Genomic DNA, 19,527 nt, shown 5'->3' on the forward strand with positions numbered 1-19,527 from the left:
ACCATATAACTGCTTAATCAACATAGAAGGATGTGGAGCGAAAGCTGTCTATTTCTGTGTCTAGTCTGTAATTGGTGTGGTGGCTTCCACTGTCTCTCCTGTCGGAACATTCACTCTGGGGGATGCCAGAAGCCATGTAACGATTCTAATTACTCTAAAACCACTACACTGTGAGAAAATGGAAGCTAGTCCATGAGAGTTATCTTGGATGTACACCCCTCTTGAAGCCTCAAGTAAGAACTTTCCTGATATGCTCAGTCAACCTAAAGAATCATAAACAAAAATAAGAACTTATTGTGTTAGGCTGTCAAGCTTTAAAATGGTTTATTAGGCAACAACAGATAACTAACACAATAATTCTATTTTGAAGTCATCCAAAATAATTGCTTAAACTATACATTTATAGATCCCTCTTAAAATTTATTCCAATTAGGTCACACATTGATGCCATTTTGTATTTAAAATTATGATTACATCATAAACCAATCTCTTAAATATATAATCATAGTGATTTTATATTAAAAATTCATGGATTTCGCCCCCCTGCTGTTTATTTCTTCCACTAACACTAAGAAGTCATGTTTTAACCGGCTGGTGTTGCTTAGTGGATGAGCATCAACCTATGAACCAAGAGGTCCCAGTTAGATTCCCAGTCAGGGCAAATGCCCGGGTTTCAGGCTCATTCTCCAGTAGGCAGCGTGTAGGAGGCAACTGATCAATGATACACTCTCATCATTGATGTTTCTATCTCTCCTTCTCCCTTTCTATTTGAAATCAATAAAATTATTTAAAAAGGAAATGTTTCTGTCCCATATGTAAATCCACATAAAATTAAAAGTTAATTCTAGTTTTACCTGTGTGTTTTCAGTTATCTAGGAGAGAAACAGATTACCAGAAATTATTTACTTTGTAAAACTGACATTATCTGACATCTCACATTTACAGTAGTCCCTCTGACTCACTACCACTAAAACAATGAAAGCAAACCAACAAAAAATGAGATTTCATTCATCCCTACTAGATCATGGTATCTACTTATTTGAAACATCAGAGAGAAAGCAAAAAAGGTAAAAATAGAAAAATATGGTCAATGTTAGAATTAAGAATAATCTTTGACTTTCTTTTTTTATATCGCACATACAATCCAATAATAAATTCTGTAGACTCACATTCAAAATGTGTACAAAATCCTGCCAATGTTAACCTCTCAACTTTTACTGCCAGTTTAAGTCACCGTCATCTCTTGTTACAGGATCCCTGACTTCCTTCTTCTACCATGTCCCCTTGTGCCTCAATCTACACAGAAGTCAGAGTATTAGTTTTAAAAGAAGGTCTGATTATGTCATTTTTTTCTCTCCAACCACTTGAATGGTTTCCTATCCCTTGTAAAGTAAAATCCCTAGTCGTTACTTTATCCCACAAGGCCCTTCCTGATCTGGTTTCTCTCTGACCTTATCTCTTATTACTTCCTGGCTCATTTACTCTGCTCCAGCCGCAATGGCACGCGTGACAATTCCCCAAAGGCCTAGTGTTCTCCTGCCTCATAGGTTTTGCACTTCTGTTCTCAGGCCTCATCCCATAGATAGAGATAGATGTGGCTTTCTCCCTTTCTTCATCATGGTCTCTCCTAAAATAGCTCCTGATCTGAGTAGCCATCTTTGACCATCCTCTCTGAAGCAGCAGCATACTTCAGTTACATTCTATCATCCAAATCCTGATTCATTTTTTATCATAACATTTATTATCCCTACTTCACATGGTGTGTATTTGTGTATTTACTGCCTATCTTTTTCCATTAGAATCCAAATACCAAGAAAGCAGGAATTTGGTCTGGGTTGTTTACATTGAAGCACCAGTGTCTAGAATATCATCAAATGCATGGTAGGAATTCAATAAATTGGTTCATTAACAAATGAATGAATGAGTAAATAGCTTAGTCAAAAAAATGTTCAGCCTGGCCAATGTGGTTCAGTGGTTGAGTATCGACCTATGAGCCAGGACGTCACCATTTACTTCCCAGTTTGGGCACATGCCTGGGTTGCTGGCTTGATCCAGCCGATGGATGATGTTTCTCTCTTGTCAATGTTTCTATCTCTCTATTCCTTTCCCTTCCTCTCTCTGAAAATAAAAATATATTTAAAAACAGAACAAAACAAAACAAAATGTCCAGAAATGCAAAATATATCCTTTGGGGTTCTTTCTGTGACACAGAAAAAAATATTTTTAATAATAAGAAAGACCATTGAATTCCTGAAAAACAGTAATAATAAACACACAAAATGTCTAAATCTCTGCAGGATATACAATAGATGATGTGTGGATGTCATGCCACTATCTGATTCCTCTTTCCTGGAGACTCCAAATGTGCTCTTTCCATTATGTTGTTGTTAGATAAAATAAAATGGCACTACTTAGTATACTAATGTTTTAACACATACAGAGTGAAATGTCAACATTGCTTTGTTCACAGTGTGGTTTTCCCCAGTATCTAATGTGATTGAACAATGTTCCTTTAGTGGACGTTGCATTTAGGAGGTTATCAGGTTAACTTACAGGGGAAGGTTTGGGAAATTAAAGAAAAATATACTCTGGTATATTCCTGATTTAAAAAAAAATATTTGTCCCTATGGTTACAGAAACGATTATATATTTCTTTTCCCCCAGTAATGATTTACTATGCTTACTAGTTTTCCCTTAAGGAAAATTTATTATATTTACTTCTCCCTCATAATTAATGAACATTTCAATCAATTATATTTTATAAGAGAATTCAGATATATGAGCTCATCTGAATACTTGAGGGTATAAAATAAACAGCATGGCTTCTAGGAATGAACATTAAACACTTTTTTTTCACCAAAGCAAAGGGTATATGTTTCAACTATATTTCTGGTCTCATATTTGCAAATAAAGTATGAGGGGTTGAGTGAAATATTTCTGTGTCATGTTATTTATAACATATAGAACCTTTTTGCCTTAAATTTATAAATATTTCTTCCTAAAAATAATATTTAATACATATACTGCATAGAATATACTATTCTAAGCATGTTCAACTCCTTAACTTGTTTAACCTTACAAGAACCCAGTGAAGAAATGATTGCTGTTGCTCCCTTTCACAGATGGTGAAATCAAGACACAAAGGCTTAAGGTCACCCATATAGAAAGTACTGGACTGGGATTTCTTCCCAGGCAGTCTCCTAACTGGGCTACATTGCTTATAATGTTCCCAACTCTCTTTTCTACTTTCTTAAAAATAAATATGTTATTAAAGTAGCAATAAGTGGCCCTTATAGAAACTATAGGGAAAAATTATGATTCCAATAATTGATGTATATTTTACAGATTGTTTCCTAATATAATATTTATTTCATACAACTGAGAGCAAACTATGTGTGTTACTGCATGTTACTAAGTCCTGAGTTTAGGCTCTTTGGTCAAGTGGAGTCGTCATCATTTCCCCCCTAACATTCCAACATTGCATGACAGGATAAGTTATTTGAGACAGTAACTTATTTCTCTATTTCCACTTTGTTCCTTGATTAAACTGGTGACCCTATGATTCTTAAAGTGATTTTTGTGTGAGGACAGAAGAATCTTCAAACACTTCAGACAATTCCTTTCCTCAATTCTATTTCTAAAAGTACATTGAAAATAGTTTTTTCCAGATCCTGGCTAATTAAAGGAGAGAGGAATAATATCTGAGAAAACTTTGAAGAGAGAGTTTTTCTAGTTTAAACTAAATGATGATTTCTGGGGATGAGGAAAAGGGGTCAAGAGAACTTTGGACTGTGCAAGGAGACCCAGGTACGAGCCCAGCACCACCCTGTGGAAGCTTCTGGGAAGGTAGCTGAACCTCAGATAGGGTGGCTCCATTGAGTATTCCAAGCACTAGATACCAAATCTCATTAGACAGTCTAGGAACCCAAACATCACAGAGAAGCAGCTGTCAATGAATGGGCCAAGAAAGACTATGAGTTATTTTCTTTATTTTTAGACTTTGAAGATTGGTGAATTGAGGGTATACTTCAGTGCCCTTGTGTACTTTTGAAGTAGAGACTAAAGAAAAATAGAGTTGCATTTGTTTCTATCTCATTGAATTTATCACAGGATAAGGATAAAAGGTTAAGGGAGAAAATTCCTTTTTCTAACATATCTAATCAAAGAAAATATGTTTTTTTGGAGGAAAAAGGACCAAATGTAGCAGCCATGCTTTGATGAAGTATAAATAAATTTTAAAATATGTGATGAATGTGGCAAGCAAAAAGAACATAGCCAAAAGAACATATATTACTACCGAGGGGCCGGGAACAATGAACCAGCTTTATCTTCAACAGTGCTAGTTTAGGAATGGTTTAAGACTGTTAATATACAAATAAATTAATAGGGTAATCCTACTACTAGTAAGGAACAGTAGAATTTGGTAGCCCCAAGGCATGTCTGGTGTGGAACATCTGACTGAGCCTAACATAGGGAGAGAGGAGGCCAGTGATTAGACAGTTGAGAGAAATCAGGGAGAATGGCCGAGAGAAAATGTAGAATATAGTAAAATGGGAATATAAAATTTAACAATGCCAACTGGGTTCATTGTTATTCTACAGAAAAACATAAAAAATGTAATTAACAATTAAGCAGTGGACTCTCTCGCTTTTGTTGTTGTTGCTGTTGAGGTTAATCCTCACCCGAGGATATTTTTCCATTGATATTTAGGGAGAGTGGAAGAGAGAGGGAAAGACAGAGGGAAACATTGATGTGAAAAAAATACATCCATTGGTTGCCTCCTGCACTCGCTCTGACCAGGGCCCAGGCCTGGGCCAGGGAGGGACCTGCAACCAATGTATGTGCCCTTGATTGGAATAGAACCTGGGACCCTTTGGTCTGCAGGCAAACACTTTATCCACTGAGCCAAATTGGCTAGCACTCTCTCACTTATTTTTCAAATCAAAGCCTTAGATGAATGATTGTGAACATTTATCATTCTATTATGGTTATTTGACAAAATATTATCCCCACCCTTGCAAAATTAGTTTTCCCTTGGCCCTTTCATAATGATGTAGTGGCATATGACAGACCAGCTGTGTATAGAGTGTATGTAATGCTGACTACTGTATTATAAAAATAGAGGTTATATATTTGCCTTTTGTCTCCAAAAAGTATGTCTATTGCAACAGCATGCACAGATTTATGAACTTGGAATCATAGAAAATTCTCAGCACCAAGAGTCTGACTAGGAAATCTGTGAGTGTATTACTTACAGAAAGTGTAGAGAATCATGCATCTTCTTCTCTGAAAAATATAGTCAAAGTTTCCGTGGCCAGACACGAACACAGTAGGGAATGGTGATGACTGTGGTGAAATGACATTCATGTGCCCTGCCCTATTTATCTGTGGTCAATCAGTTCTATCTGAAAGAAAGGCACAAAGTTTCCTGCCATTGGTTAAGACTGGATGGATATTTGCAGGAAACATCCTCATTTTTGAAAGACCAGGTAAGCAAAACAAAACACTACTTCAATAGGTTTTAAATGGTAATTGCAAGTTCAGGAAGTTTAGTAGGAGATTACCTGCTCAGTGGAGAAAACTGAGAAGGGAGTAAGTACATGGGATTGGATTTTCTTTCAGTGCAGATCTGTTTTTCTTTAAAAATTAAATTGAAGAATGAGATCCAATATTAATAGTGTCACCCTAGTCGGTTTGGCTCAGTGGATACAGTGTTGGCTTGTTGCTTGAAAGATCCTGGGTTTGATTCTGGTCAAGGGCACTTACCTTGATTGCAGGGTCCTCCCTGGGCCAGGCCCTGGTCAGAGCACATGAAGGAGGCAACCAATTGATGTGTATCTCTCATATCAAAGTTTCTCTCTGTCTTTCCCTCTCTCTTCCACTCTCTCTGAAAGATCAATGGAAAAATAGCCTTAGGTGAGGATTAACAACAACAACAACAACAAAAACACCCCACAAAAACACCCCACACAAAACACAAAAATAACACACATACAAAAAAAATAAGTGTTGAAAAATACTGCTATATTGTGGAAAGGAAGCATTTTGTCCCAAACAAGATCTAATTGTCTTGTTTAACCTACCCCTCTTGACTCCTTGAGAAATTCTCTAGGATGCTACCCAGTTTTCTTCCACATTTAACTTAATAGAATAGACCTTACTGTAGTACTATTGGCCTATTGATAGCCAATTTCTCATCTAACATTCAAGTCAAGAATAAAGACAGAGATATTAGTGGAAAGATAATTATTAAGGTACAAATGCAAATAAATAAATAACAAAAGTATATATGTCATACTTGAGATTATATGGTTAAAATCAATTTAATCTGAATGTCATTCTAAAGCTGATAATTAAAGAAAAGCATTCACTTTGATAAATATTTGAGTCAAAACAGGATATTTTCCTCTAATTGTTGCATGAGTAGTTTCAATATAGACCAAGAAAAGAATGGAATGCATTTCTTTCAGTAACTAAACTTCCAGTAGAAAAGATAAAATCAATTCCCTCAATCAGCCATCAAACCTTATCTTTCAGAGACCACATTAGTGCAGTTGCCTATGGAGTTAGATGCTGGAATCACTGTCTAAGAAAAGGAAGCTAAGTGATTAAAGAGGATTAATTTTATATTAACTTGAAAGACCATGCTACATTCATGTCATTTAGTTAAATATAATTTTAAAGGAAGTTTTAGATATAAATATATTATAATTTCAGGATTTTTCAAGACATGTTTATAAGAAAACTCCAATGTCTTTTGTGTGTTAAACAGTTTTCAATTATAATGCACTTTAGTGCTAAGGTGTATCTCAAAAGAGTTTTTATATATTTTGTGTCTACATAGGATAAATAAATATTCTATTACTCATTTACATAGTAACAATTTATAATATAAAAATAAAAAAAGCAAATACAGGAATTTTATTTTGTAATTTCAAATTTTAAATAATTTTAAATACTAATGAGATTTTTATATCTGATAAAAAATTTAAAAAATTATAAATAATATTCCTTTCACAAAAGAAGTAACTTAATAGGTACTATAATTGTATGCATTACCAAAAATCAATATTATATATTATAAGCACTTGGCAGTTTTAATTGTTGATACAATCCCTTACACACATTAACACAGGAATAATATTTGTCTCTTAGAACCAATCAGAACCACTAACTAAAATGATTATATTTATATTAGCTGTATATCATCTGATTTTAGACTATATCTCACCTTTTACTTTACCTCTGAAAAAATACATTAACTTTTAAGGAAGGTAGGCATTGGCAATATATTAAAAAGAGAAAATGGCTTCTAAGAATGCTTTGAAAATCCAACGAAAACCTTGTTAAATATATGTTTCTTCTGTAAATTTTGCCCCATACATCATAAGATGAAAATATCAAGTAACACTAAGCTTTGAAATATTGTATTTTTTTCTCCTTTTGTTGTAGGATAATAAAGAAATATTTCTCAATAAATAACATAACCAGAATACTATTCAGTATTTTGCAATTTTCTGATATAAAATGATTTTTAACAATTATTATTGTCTATCATTAAGCAAGAAAGCATTCATAATTAGAAAACTATGATACACAATGGAATTCATAGCCTTCTATTATTTTCACTTAAACAATACAGTTTACAAAATATTTATAAATATTCACTATATATAAATCCATGCCAGTCAGTACACTAGGTGTAAGCAGTATAAAGTTGAATAAGATATAGTCTTTATATGAAAAATAAAAAATCCCACAATAATTTTATGATGAATACAAAAATTATGAAAGTTTTAATGAACCCCAAAATGTACATTTACCTGTCTTTAAACCAAACAACACTGAAACTATTGCACGTAAGTATATCATCCCAACTCTCCAAGTTTTTCTTTTTATCTCCTGCTCTTAAGGAGTGCCTTTACTTATAATAATCCTAATGAAATCCAAATATCCCTGGCACAAATATAAATTGGCTGATCTACAAGCTTTGGCCTAAAGAGAAAAATCTAATCTTAAATATCAAAACAGAAAGATGACTTCATATTTTTAATGTATAAAGCCTCCCAAATTGAAGAAGTCTACTAATCATAATACTTAAATACTTATTTGCATATTTACTTAAATATTTTAAAATTATAATGTGGAAGAATGGTTCCATAATTCAATTCTTGAATTTGACTATTATTTTGTAAAGATTAGATAATTAATTATGATCTACAGTCATCAATGAAAATTTGACTACTAATGAAAATTTAAACACTTGATGAGGGCTGACCATTCATTCTAAATTTATTGCTTAAATTAATATAGAGTAAAGGTTTGGAACCTCAATTCATGTAACATCAAACTATTACAATGAAAACACTGTCTTTCACATGCCAAGCAAACAACATGTTCCAGAAAGTATTAATTTATATTGCAAACCTTTACCTTTATTTAGCAACTAGAATGACAACAAAATGAAACCAAAAAAAGATTTTAACATTTGATATAGGATTATTACAGATTAAAGCAGTTCATTTTGCCACTTCTGCATTAAATATCTATTTTACTATATTTATGAACTATTTAAAAAAACGTGTTTGTTTGTTTGTTACCTTGAAAGGCAATGGCTCTTCAGTAAGAGGACTAACTGGAAGTGAAGTGGTGCTACTTGCTGGGCTCATATCCGCACTCTGCAGGAAAAACAAAGTAAATTGAAAAGACACTTTTTTTAGCCATTTTTATTATTCCTAATTTAGAATATAATCCTTGTTATTAAAATTAAAAAAAAAATAAAGTAAATATGGGTGTAGGAAAATAAAAAGTATCTATCTATCTCTATATATATACATATATATATGTATGTATGTGTATGTGTATATATATATATATATATATATATATATATATAAATAATAAAAGAGTAACATGTTAATTGACCATATCTTCGTGATGCCCATCAGCTAATCAGAAGTGAGTATGCAAATTAACCCAACAAAGATGGTGGGTTAATTTGCATACACAGGTGCCAAGTGGCTGGGGGTGGGGCGGGATGTTTGTGTCGTCACCATGGCGACAAGGCAGGTGTTCCGCCCCACCCCAGCCACTCCGGGCCACTGGGCAGTGTGGGAAGGTGGAAAGGTGGCTCTGGCCAGAGCAAAGGTGCTGCCGGCAGCCAGAGGAAGGAAGGCCCATTCTTGCACGAATCTTCGTGCATCAGGCCTCTAGTATATATATAAAAGCCTAAGAGACCGAATGACCGAACAACCAAACCACCAAGTGACCGGTTGACCAGTCGCTATGACACACACTGACCACCAGGGGGAAGACGCTCAATGCAGGAGTTGCACCTTGGTGGTCAGTGCACTCCCATAATGGGAGTGCCGCTCAGCTCACCTACCTGCCCCAGCAGCCCACCAGCCCAGTGGCAGCCACTCACTCCCTCAGTAGTCCTGCAGGTCCAATCTCCAGAGAACAGGCCAGGCACCGACGGACCAGTGCCACCAGCACAATCCTGTCAGCACCGCTGGCCTCCTGGAAGTCAGCCTCAGGCATTGCAGCCACTTCCCCTCCCTAGATGCTCCACAAGGAAGAAATTATATAAATGCGGCTGCCAAGTGGCTCTAGACAACCAGCGCGAACATCAGAGGGACAGATCCAGATCCTGAGCTGGCAAGGGTGCCCCACCACCCACCCGGAGGGCCAATCGTGTCCCTTTCCCCTCAAAGACCCCTCGGGACAGGCACCATGGCTGGCGAGTGCTGCTGCTGTGGCACGAGCCTCTCCCGATCAGGACTGAATGGGCGCAAGCCCGTGGCAGGCAGCAGGGGGCTGGGATGAGTGGGAGCAGCAGGCAGGAGCTGCAGGTGGCATTGGACTGCCAGCTTCGGCTCAATCCCTGCAGGCCACTCCAAGGGACCCCCACCTGTGCACGAATTCGTGCACCGGGCCTCTAGTTGTTATATAATGAATTATTTCTTATTTAGAAATAGTTATCTGAGATAGTGAAATTATCACAATGTACATTACAAATGCATTTTATTAAATATAATAATCATTTTTTGTGTTAGAGTAGTATTTAGTATTACATTTGCTTACTTATTTTTTTACCTTTTTTTTAAAGATGATACATATCTGTAATAATTCACTATGTTGCTATTTCTGTCTTTCAAACTGATTTTCAAACATGGATTATTATTTTTTTTGTTTTATGGAGACTAATATAATTATATCAAGTTTTTATAAAAAGCATGTCTGTCATTACTATACCATTGCAAAATGAAGAAATATTATATTTTTAAGATCCCTACATTCATAGACCTTGACATTTTACAAACTTTCTTATATTCTGCTAAACAAAACTTTAAAGGACAAAAGACAGTATAAGAGCATTATTGGAAATTTGCCAATGCTGTCCTTTCAGTTCTTTAAAAATATAATCAATTAAAACTTCTTACATAAGAGATTAACCTAAAAAAGAGTTAGAAACTTGTCATAACTTTTTTCTAAAAGCAAGAAAAGGATATTAACAATAGGTAGCAACAGAATTTATTTTACTATACTAGAGGCCTGGTGCATGAAATTCGTGCATGGAGGAGGGGAGGGGTCCCTCAGCCCCGCCTGCACCCTCTGCAATTTGGGACCCCTAAACCTTTTTCTTATCTAGGTAAACTCTTCACATTTAAAAAAATTAACTGAAATATCACCTACTCTAGGAAATCCTCTTTGAACAAATGTCTTTACAATCTGTATTAAGTATTTTCATAGTATATCATTTCTCTTTCTTTAACAGCTATTTAGCATGGATGCAATGTGGTTTTCATTCTTGCATCTGAATTTTTTCTTCTTGCTCTTGTAATAGCAAAGCTTATCCAATTTACATTTGCCCTTCAAGGGCTTATATTTGGTTCAGTTTCTAGTTGTCTCACTGCTTTTTTTTAAGCAATAAATTTGGGTTGTGATAGTAAGCCTCACTTGTAATCAAGCCTGTAGGTCTCCCTATCTTAATATTTCTATAATACCTATCACTTTAGCATACCAGAGATTGTGTTCATTTATAGAAAATAACAATAAATGTCACCTGATAATTTGATCTTTAGTAATATTTTATAGCAAGATGTATTATTCTAGTAATTTAACTATTACAAAACTGAGGCGCACAGAAATAAATCACATTGAACAATAAAGAATGAGTCAAATATCAAAGCATAGTACATTTAGGACCTCCCTTGTCCTGTGCCTCAGATATCATAGCATAGTACACAGTTCACATGGAACTCAGCTTCCTTTAAAATAGGAAGGGATGCCATACTCATGAAGCAGCTACTTCCACACATATTTTTTTCAATTTAATTCACAGCACATACTCTTTGTACTAATTATTGGAAAAATCATCCTAGCAATTGCCTCTGTTCCTCTCTGTATTGTTGTCTTACATTCTATGTTATTACTGCACTTTTATCATCCACTCACTCTAATAAGATTGTGAATTTTTTAAGGGTAGAGATCATGACTTGAGCTTGTGTTGGTGCCTAGATAAATACTCAAATGCCATCCAGTCCAAATGACTGTGATGAGAGAGGCCCACCGTTGCTGGAGACCTCTGATTTTTATTTAAGGGGCCTCACTTGTTCTGCGTCTTTACAGAGGGGTGAGTAGGGGCTGAGGGAATTTGAGGAAACCCAGACAGAATACTCCTCCTAAAAGATTTTGTTAAGCTGGCACCCAGGACCGCCAGGCATTTGTCCAATTAAAACCCAGACACACAGCAATAACAAAGGCACTGGTCTCCTACTGCTAATGGGTGGGGATCAAACTGCAGCCTGCAGGAACTCACCCCCACAGTCAGGACCAGGCCACTGCGTAGACCTGGGCTGGTGCTCCTAACTCTGGGGAGAGGGAGACTTCCCGTGGCTGCAGGCTAGAGGCCCTGGACTCCACGCCATGTGCCGGATCAGGTTCCTAGTGCAGGTTGGTGGTGAGCAGAGCAGCTTCTTCACCTGGGATTGAGGGGCAGCTTGGCCAGGCTCGGCCTGGCCTGTTCTCCCCGTGATCACAGGGCGGCTACGCCTGGGCTCTTCGCCCAGTGATCGCGGGGCGGCTTGGCCTGGGCTCACTGCTTTCCACCAGCTGCAGCTCGCCAGTCTCCTATGGGCTGGGGGGAGCCGACCAGTGGAGCCCACAGCATGTGGCAGTGGCTGTGAAGGTTGCCACTGGCAACCCAGCACTGACTTCCAGTTGGTCAGCCTTTGGTCCTGATCGGTTGTTACAAGTTACAACCCTGGGCTTTTATTATTAGGATTCTTAGCTTATTCTCTCGGAGGATTTTCCATTTAAGTAGGCAAGCAAATAAAATATTGACAATAATTCACACCTCCATTTTTAATCTCATTTTCCAAATATACATGCACACAAATACATTAAATTTTGCAGTAAAGATTAAAGCATAGCAATGAATTAAGCATGACTGAGATAAGGGAACAAGTAGACAAGTTTGGCTGACTTAAGTTCCAATAAAAGAAGAAATTCAAAGAACAGATACTGCAACTGCTACAAATTCTTAGACTTTCTTTCAATTCAAAGATTATTTTTGCCCTGGCTGGGTTGCTCAGTTGGTTGGAGCATCATCCTATGCACCAAAAGTCTGTGTTTCCATTCCCAGTCAGGGTACATACCTAGGTTGTAAGTTCAATCCCTGGTCGGGGCACATACAAGAGGCAGCTGATTAATGTCTCTCTCTCTCTCTCTCTCTCTCTCTCTCTCTCAAAATAAAAAAAAACACATATCCTTGAGTGAGAATTAAAAATTATTATTTTAAATCCTTTTATTCATGTGTACAATAAACTGGACACATAGCAAGTAATAGAACACAGTTCATATATATTTGAATTATATGATATTATCCTGAAGTAATGATATTCTGCATAGTGCATTAAAATATTTGCCCTTAAAATCATATATTCAGGTGACAGAGATGGCATTCAGTTGTGAAAATATAAAATCCTGGATCATATTCTTACAGATGAAGGCTTTCCAACTTCCAAAAGTGGAGCAGCTCAAAATCAAGTTTCATGGTAAACTTCTCTTAGGGCTGAGGTCTCCCTACATTCCAGAAATAACTGTGCCATCCTAAGACTGTAAAAAGCAGACTCCAAAATTTGCATCATGTAACCTTGATTCTTTGAATGTCATTCTTAGAGAAAACTTTGTTCTACCTTTCAGTTTCAAATCCATCTTATAGTGTGACACTTTAATTCCATTGCTCATGAGAAATCATGAGAAAAATATAAAAAAACAAATCAATCTTATATGACAACATCTTATGAACTGCACTTAATTATTAAGTTGAGAATATATATATTACATATATATATAATTTAAAATCCTCATTTTAGCTTATTGTTTTTTCTATTTGCATTTCAGTGATCTGTAATTTAGCTGCCATTCCAATTTGTTTATCCTTTGAGTTAAAATATTATAGTAAACTCTTCAGATATGTCTTATCTATACATTTTACTATACTTAAATTCATTTACCCTTTCATTCAATGATAGCAATACCAATGCAATTGTATGTTTAAATAAAATTAACAAAATACTTCATAGATGTACTTTGTATAGATATAAGTTGCATAAATGCTTTTAAAAGCTAACAGTGAATGTTCTTCTATAATATCTTCATAAAATATTTTGTTAGCGTTGTGGCTTTATCTGCTTACTAGTGTTCCCGTTGCAGGAAAAATCCTGCAATAGGGTTCCCTGCTGCACTCTACCCTGCCCTGCCTGCTCTCCTCCCTTCTCCCCCGCCCCGCCTTCTCGGCCAGACCCCCTGCTTTTCTCCCTTCTCCCCCGCCCCACCTTCTCCGCCAGCCCACCCGCTTTTCCCTTCTCCCCCGCCCCGCCTTCTCCACCAGCCCGCCCGCTTTTCCCTTCTCCCCCAGCCCCACCTCCGCTCCTCCCTTCTCCCCCGCCCCGCCTTCTCCGCCAGCCCGCCTGCTTTTCCCTTCTCCCCCGGCCCCGCCTCCGCTCCTCCCTTCTCCCCCGCCCCGCCTTCTCCGCCAGCCTGCCTGCTTTTCTCCCTTCTCCCCCGCCCCGCCTTCTCCGCCAGCCCGCCTGCTTTTCTCCCTTCTCCCCCGGCCCTGCCTCCGCTCCTCCCTTCTCCTCCCCCCGGCTTGCTTGCTTCTCCGAAACTTTGCTCCCTTCTGCAGCTCTTGGCTTCTTTCTATACTGTCTTGATATGCAAATTAGCCACCATCTTTGTTGGGGTAATTTCCATACTCATCCTGATTGGTTGGTGGGCGTGGCTTGGGTGTAGCGAAGGTGCAGTCAATTTGCATATTTGTCTATTATTAGGTAGGATGATATATTTCAGAGATTATGGAAATGGTTGGTTTATGATCATGTAAAAGTCAATCCCATGGGAATATAGAATACTTATTCTTTGAAGGAAGCAAATCATCCCAAAATAAGGAATGTCCTTAATTCTCCTGTAATACCCTTGGGTTTTTCACTGATTTGGAGACTGTAATAGATGTTCTCATTATAAGAAGCCTATCCTAATTCTGACAAGAGTCCTAAAACTTGTTTTTCTGCTTCAAATTCCAATAAACATTTTCTTTTCAACACTAGGTTTATAAGTAATATAAACTTAACATTTTTTTTCCCTACACTTAAAATGTTATTTCAGCCAAATTGCTAGATCCCCCCCCTTTTCCATTTCTATATCTATAAATTATTTGGGGTCCAGCTTCTTTCACTCAGCAAAATTATTTTGAAAATCACCATATCCTGAAGCATTTTGTTGTGACAGAAAGTAAGGACATGCTCAAAAATAAAAAGATGGGACATGACAAAGAGACAGAGGAGCAAACTTGAAAGAGCTCTCAATTGCCAAAGATGAAATACTTTGAGCAAGAAAATAAACAACATAGCATTAGAGTACAACTCAAAGTATGAAACAAAAAAAATGAATTCATACATAAATAAATCAGTGACCAAATAAATAAAAACATTGGGAGACGAGACAATCTCTCTTGAAGAGGAATTCCAAAAAAATTTAGGCTCCTACTCCCCTTCTTCAAGAAGTGGGACTTAATATCCCACCCCCAACTCTAGGTTGCGTTTAGTGACTTATTTCCAAAGTGTAATGGATGAAAAGGGGGAAAGGTAACTTTTCAGTGAAGAAACCTGGCAAACACTACCTTAACCAAGTGATCATGAAGGTAGCATGATATAATGTTAAGAGATGGATAATTCAATTCTGTGGTCTTCTTACCAAAAACCAACAATTTCAGTCTAGTTATGGGAAAAATATTGGACAAACCCAACTTGAGGAACTTTTTAGAAAAATCTGACCAAAGTCAAGTTCATCAAGGACAGGGGAAGTCTGAGAACTATTACAGATTATGCTTCTAGGGCAACATGATGACTAAACATAATGTGTCATTTTGGATAAAATCCTGGAATAGCAAAAAGGACATTAGGGGAAACTAATTGCTAAGTTTAGTTAATAAGAATGTACTATTATTGGTTCTTAGTTGTGACAGATGTACTCTGCTAAGGTAAGATGATCACGATAGGGGAAACTGGGTGAGGCTTATTCAGGAGTTCTCTGCACCTTTTCTATTAATCTGAAACTGTTTTAAAATAAAACACTTATTTTAAAATATTCTTTATTAGCAATGTAACTAGGCTTTTCAGTATTATAATACATGACTGTCATTTTACTGATTGCTTCTAAGCTTGCATCAGACCTTTTATAACCTTCACAAAAATAAATTTTTACGGACCATTTTATTCGAATGCATAATATCTCTACCAAAGAATCTTTAATCTTCAATAAAGATCTCACTGAAAAGAAGATGCTAAATATTTTCCATGCATTTATGTTCCATATGAGGATGTTGAAGGAAAGCTTCAGCCATATAAAATGATCTATTTGTTTGGGTACTCTTAAGGTGCTTTGAAAAGTGAGTTTGAATTATTAATATTTACTGAGTGCCATAATTCCATAGTATGGACCCATTAATTATACCTCCCCTGAAAGCATAATTAATGGATCTGTCCTATATGGGATTAAAGTTTATTATTAGGATTTCTTGAAGTCAGACATGATCAATCGGGCTCAAATCTGTTGAGTACCTAAACAGATATGAGTGTAAGTAAAACATTTTAATTTTTTAAACCATTAGGGTAAATTTTATAAAGTAATTATCCAGCTCCATTAAAAAATGGTCATCTAAATGCATTGACTATGATTTGAATATGTATCCTTATAATTCTAAAATTATATTTAAAATATACCACATATTATACTATTAGCTGTTTTAATGATGATATTACTACTAATAAAATACATAGATTTCTGTAGTATAAAAGGGCTACTTTTCTTGAAAGTGCTTTTTTTCAGATGTGTCAATTTTCTGTGAAAATTCAGTCATTTATTCATTCAGCCATTCAATAATTATTGAGTATACATTAGGTTTCTCTGTCCGTAGATTTTAAGTCATGTTTCATCCCACTTTTAAGATGTGGTTGTCCCAAGGACTTACTAAGAAAGGGAAAGCAGAACATCTAATCATGACACAGAAAGACCTATTCCATGCTTACTTGTTTCTTGTTTTGGCAGCAAAGTGAAATGAGAGAGACAGTAAGTTGAGTTCAATATCTACTCAGGACTAGCTCTTTGTATTTTAAACAAACTCAACAACCTTACCAATTTATGTGACATCTTTTATTGAACCTGTTTTCTCCAGATGAAAATGCAAGTGTGTTTTTTTTTTTTTTCTTTACAATACGTTCTTATAGTTAACTAGGGGCCCGGTGCAAGAAATTCATGCACTGGGGGTCGGAGGTCCCTCAGCCCAACCTGCCCCCTCTCACATACTGGGAGCCCTCAGGGGATGTCCTACTGATGGCTTAGGCCCGCGCCCCACAGGGAGCGGGCCTAAGCGGCAGTCTGGCCTCACTTTGTGGGAGGCAACCGGGCTGGTCAGGGGAAGGCACCAGCCCCATCACCCCACTGCTGCAGCCACTGCCAGTCACCGCAGCCACCAAGGTGTTTTCATCAACACGGACTCCAGTCCCTTCACCAAGAAAAAATGACAACTTTCTTTAGGCATTTTCCAGATGTGTCTTTCATAGGATATGGATTTCTTTCTTTATTTTTTATCTTCACCTGAGGGTATGTTTCCATTGACTTTTAGAGAATGTGGAAGAGAAAGGGAAAGACAGAGAGAAACACTTTGATTGGTTGCCTCCTGCATGAGCCCTGATCTGGGCCCCGGCCAGGGAGGAGCCTGCAACCTAGGTACATGCCTTTGATCAGAATCAAACCCAGACCCTGCTGTCTGCAGGTTGAGGCATTATCCACTGAGTCAAACCGGCTAGGGCAGGATATGACATTTCTTAGCCTTCCAGCAGCAGACCTTCATTTTTTTCTCCAGAAGTGTGGTGGAAAAACCCTAGATCACCTTTTTGGATTCTTATTACCCAAGTTACTAAGAATATTACCAGTGGCATACAGGAAGCTTAGCCAATGTGCAGTCAGAAAAGGTGTTTCCTCTATAGTTCACACCAATGGAGGGCTGGGCCCTGCCCAGGCCTAAAGCCTCTGGCCGAAGCTTTAGGCCTGGGCAGGCCTCTCCATCTCCCTCTGATCACCGGCTCAGCCCCTTCCCAGGCCTGCCCAGACCGAAAGCCTCTTGGGCAGGAGCGGACCCCCAGCTCCCTACAATCAATCGCAGGGGGTCTGCTCCTGCCCAGGCCGAAAGCGGACCCCCAGCTCCCTGCCCAGGTGATGAATCGCAGGGGGTCTGCTGGTGTACCAGGCCGAAGAAACCCCCAGCTCCCTGCAATCGATGGCAGGGGGTCCGCTGGTGCACCAGGCCAAAAGCCCCTGGTGGAGGCTTTTGGCCTGGAGCCGGAGCGGACACCCAGCTCCCCTGCCATCGAAAGCCGGGAGCTGGGTGTCCGCTGGTGCACCCGGCCAAAAGCCTCTGGCGCCTCTCAAGGGCCGAATAGGCCTGCCCCGGTACCTCTCAACGGCCGCATAGGCGACCCCGAGTCCACCCCCCAGCCTTCCGCTGGCCCAATCGTGGGTGTAGCAGAGTGATGGTTATTTGAATATTACCCTTTTATTAGGTAGGATATCTTCCACTTTGCCTTTTGAGTATCTAATCCATTTTACTATGTTAACAAAATTTGAATTTTCTTTTGGAGAGTGATTTCTCCTAAAATCTCAATCCATTTGTTTTGAGCAGTGCTGATCCAACACCCTAGAAATACGTGTGAGCATATAGCAAAGTTCTTGCCAATCTTTCCTATTGGGCACAGAACAGAACAGGAGACAAATCATTTAAATGAAGCTCAAATATGGAAACTGTGTTGGAACCTTGAGAAAGAAATGCTCTCATTAAGCTAATGCTGCTAAGGCCGAAGAATGTGTTTCTATCTGATTTTCCAGAGCTACCCAAGTACATGGAATATCTCTAGGAAATAATCCAACACAGAGCCAATCCAAGAAATAGAGAGAAAAAACTTGAGTCCTAAGTACACATCTGATATATTGATAATGGAGCTCTGCATGGTCAAATAATTTTTACAAAACAGTGTGCCTGAGATTTAAGCATCCTCTCTACTCTAGGAATAAACACTATGGTTGGGAAATTGCAAGTTATAGAACCTAGGATTTGGAATTGGCTGGCACAAGTAAAGACCCAGGATACTACTCTATTCTAGGCTATGAAGTTACCAATATTTATGATAGCAAAATAGTTTACAAAATTATTTTCAAAATTTTGGGTGACTTAGTTATATATTTTTTGAATTTGAAGCTTCATGATTTGGTCAAAATATGCCTGGATATAAGAATGTACTTACTTATATTCTTTTAAAATTTAGTATATATTTTAAATTTTTCACTTTAACTAGATAGCACGTTCACATAGTCTTTTTCCAGAAAAACACTTCCCTTCCACTTTTAGTCCCCAGACATTGAGAGGCCTCTAATTCTATCATTTTATTGTATAACCTTCCATAGATGTTATATGTATATAATAAAAACACACACAAATATATATATAATCATGGATTTTTAAAATGTTATACATATACGATAACCTATTATACATACTGTTCCTCAACTTGCATTTTCAAATTAACATGTATGTGTATATAATTAGTTTCTTCATTCTTTTATTTTGCTTTATAGTATCCCATTTTATGCCTATGTCATAATATAGTTAACCAGTGTTGCATTCCCACTCTTTAGCTATTACAAACAGAGCTAAAATAAATAATCTTATATTATTTGCATATTTACCTATAAAATAATTTTTTGGAGGTGGAATTACTGGGCTAAAAGATATATTCAATCGTAATTGTGAATGTTTTTGCCACATCGCTCTGCATGGAGATTCTATCAATTTATACACCCACCTGAGGCTTAAGAGTTAATATTTTCCTACTGTCTCATCATGCATTCTCTACTTCAAAGGGTCTTTGGTACAGATCCACAAGGTAAACAAAAGCTCTGGTTGAAGTT

General features: G+C 37.4%; 1 protein-coding gene across 5 annotated transcripts in view; it reads right to left on the reverse strand.

The window, feature by feature from the left end:
- The window catches only part of CCSER1 (coiled-coil serine rich protein 1), a 666,784-nt gene that overhangs the window by 162,650 nt on the left and 484,607 nt on the right, over window positions 1-19,527 (reverse strand). For all 5 annotated transcript variants that reach the window (XM_079769292.1, XM_079769290.1, XM_079769289.1 and 2 more), the window contains exon 7: window positions 8,601-8,678. In XM_079769292.1, coding sequence (XP_079625418.1) covers window positions 8,601-8,678 — 78 coding nt within the window. The remainder of the gene's footprint in view (window positions 1-8,600; window positions 8,679-19,527) is intronic.

Source organism: Cnephaeus nilssonii, assembly GCF_951640355.1.
Source record: "Cnephaeus nilssonii genome assembly, chromosome: 1".
Classification (NCBI taxonomy): Eukaryota; Metazoa; Chordata; class Mammalia; order Chiroptera; family Vespertilionidae; genus Cnephaeus; species Cnephaeus nilssonii.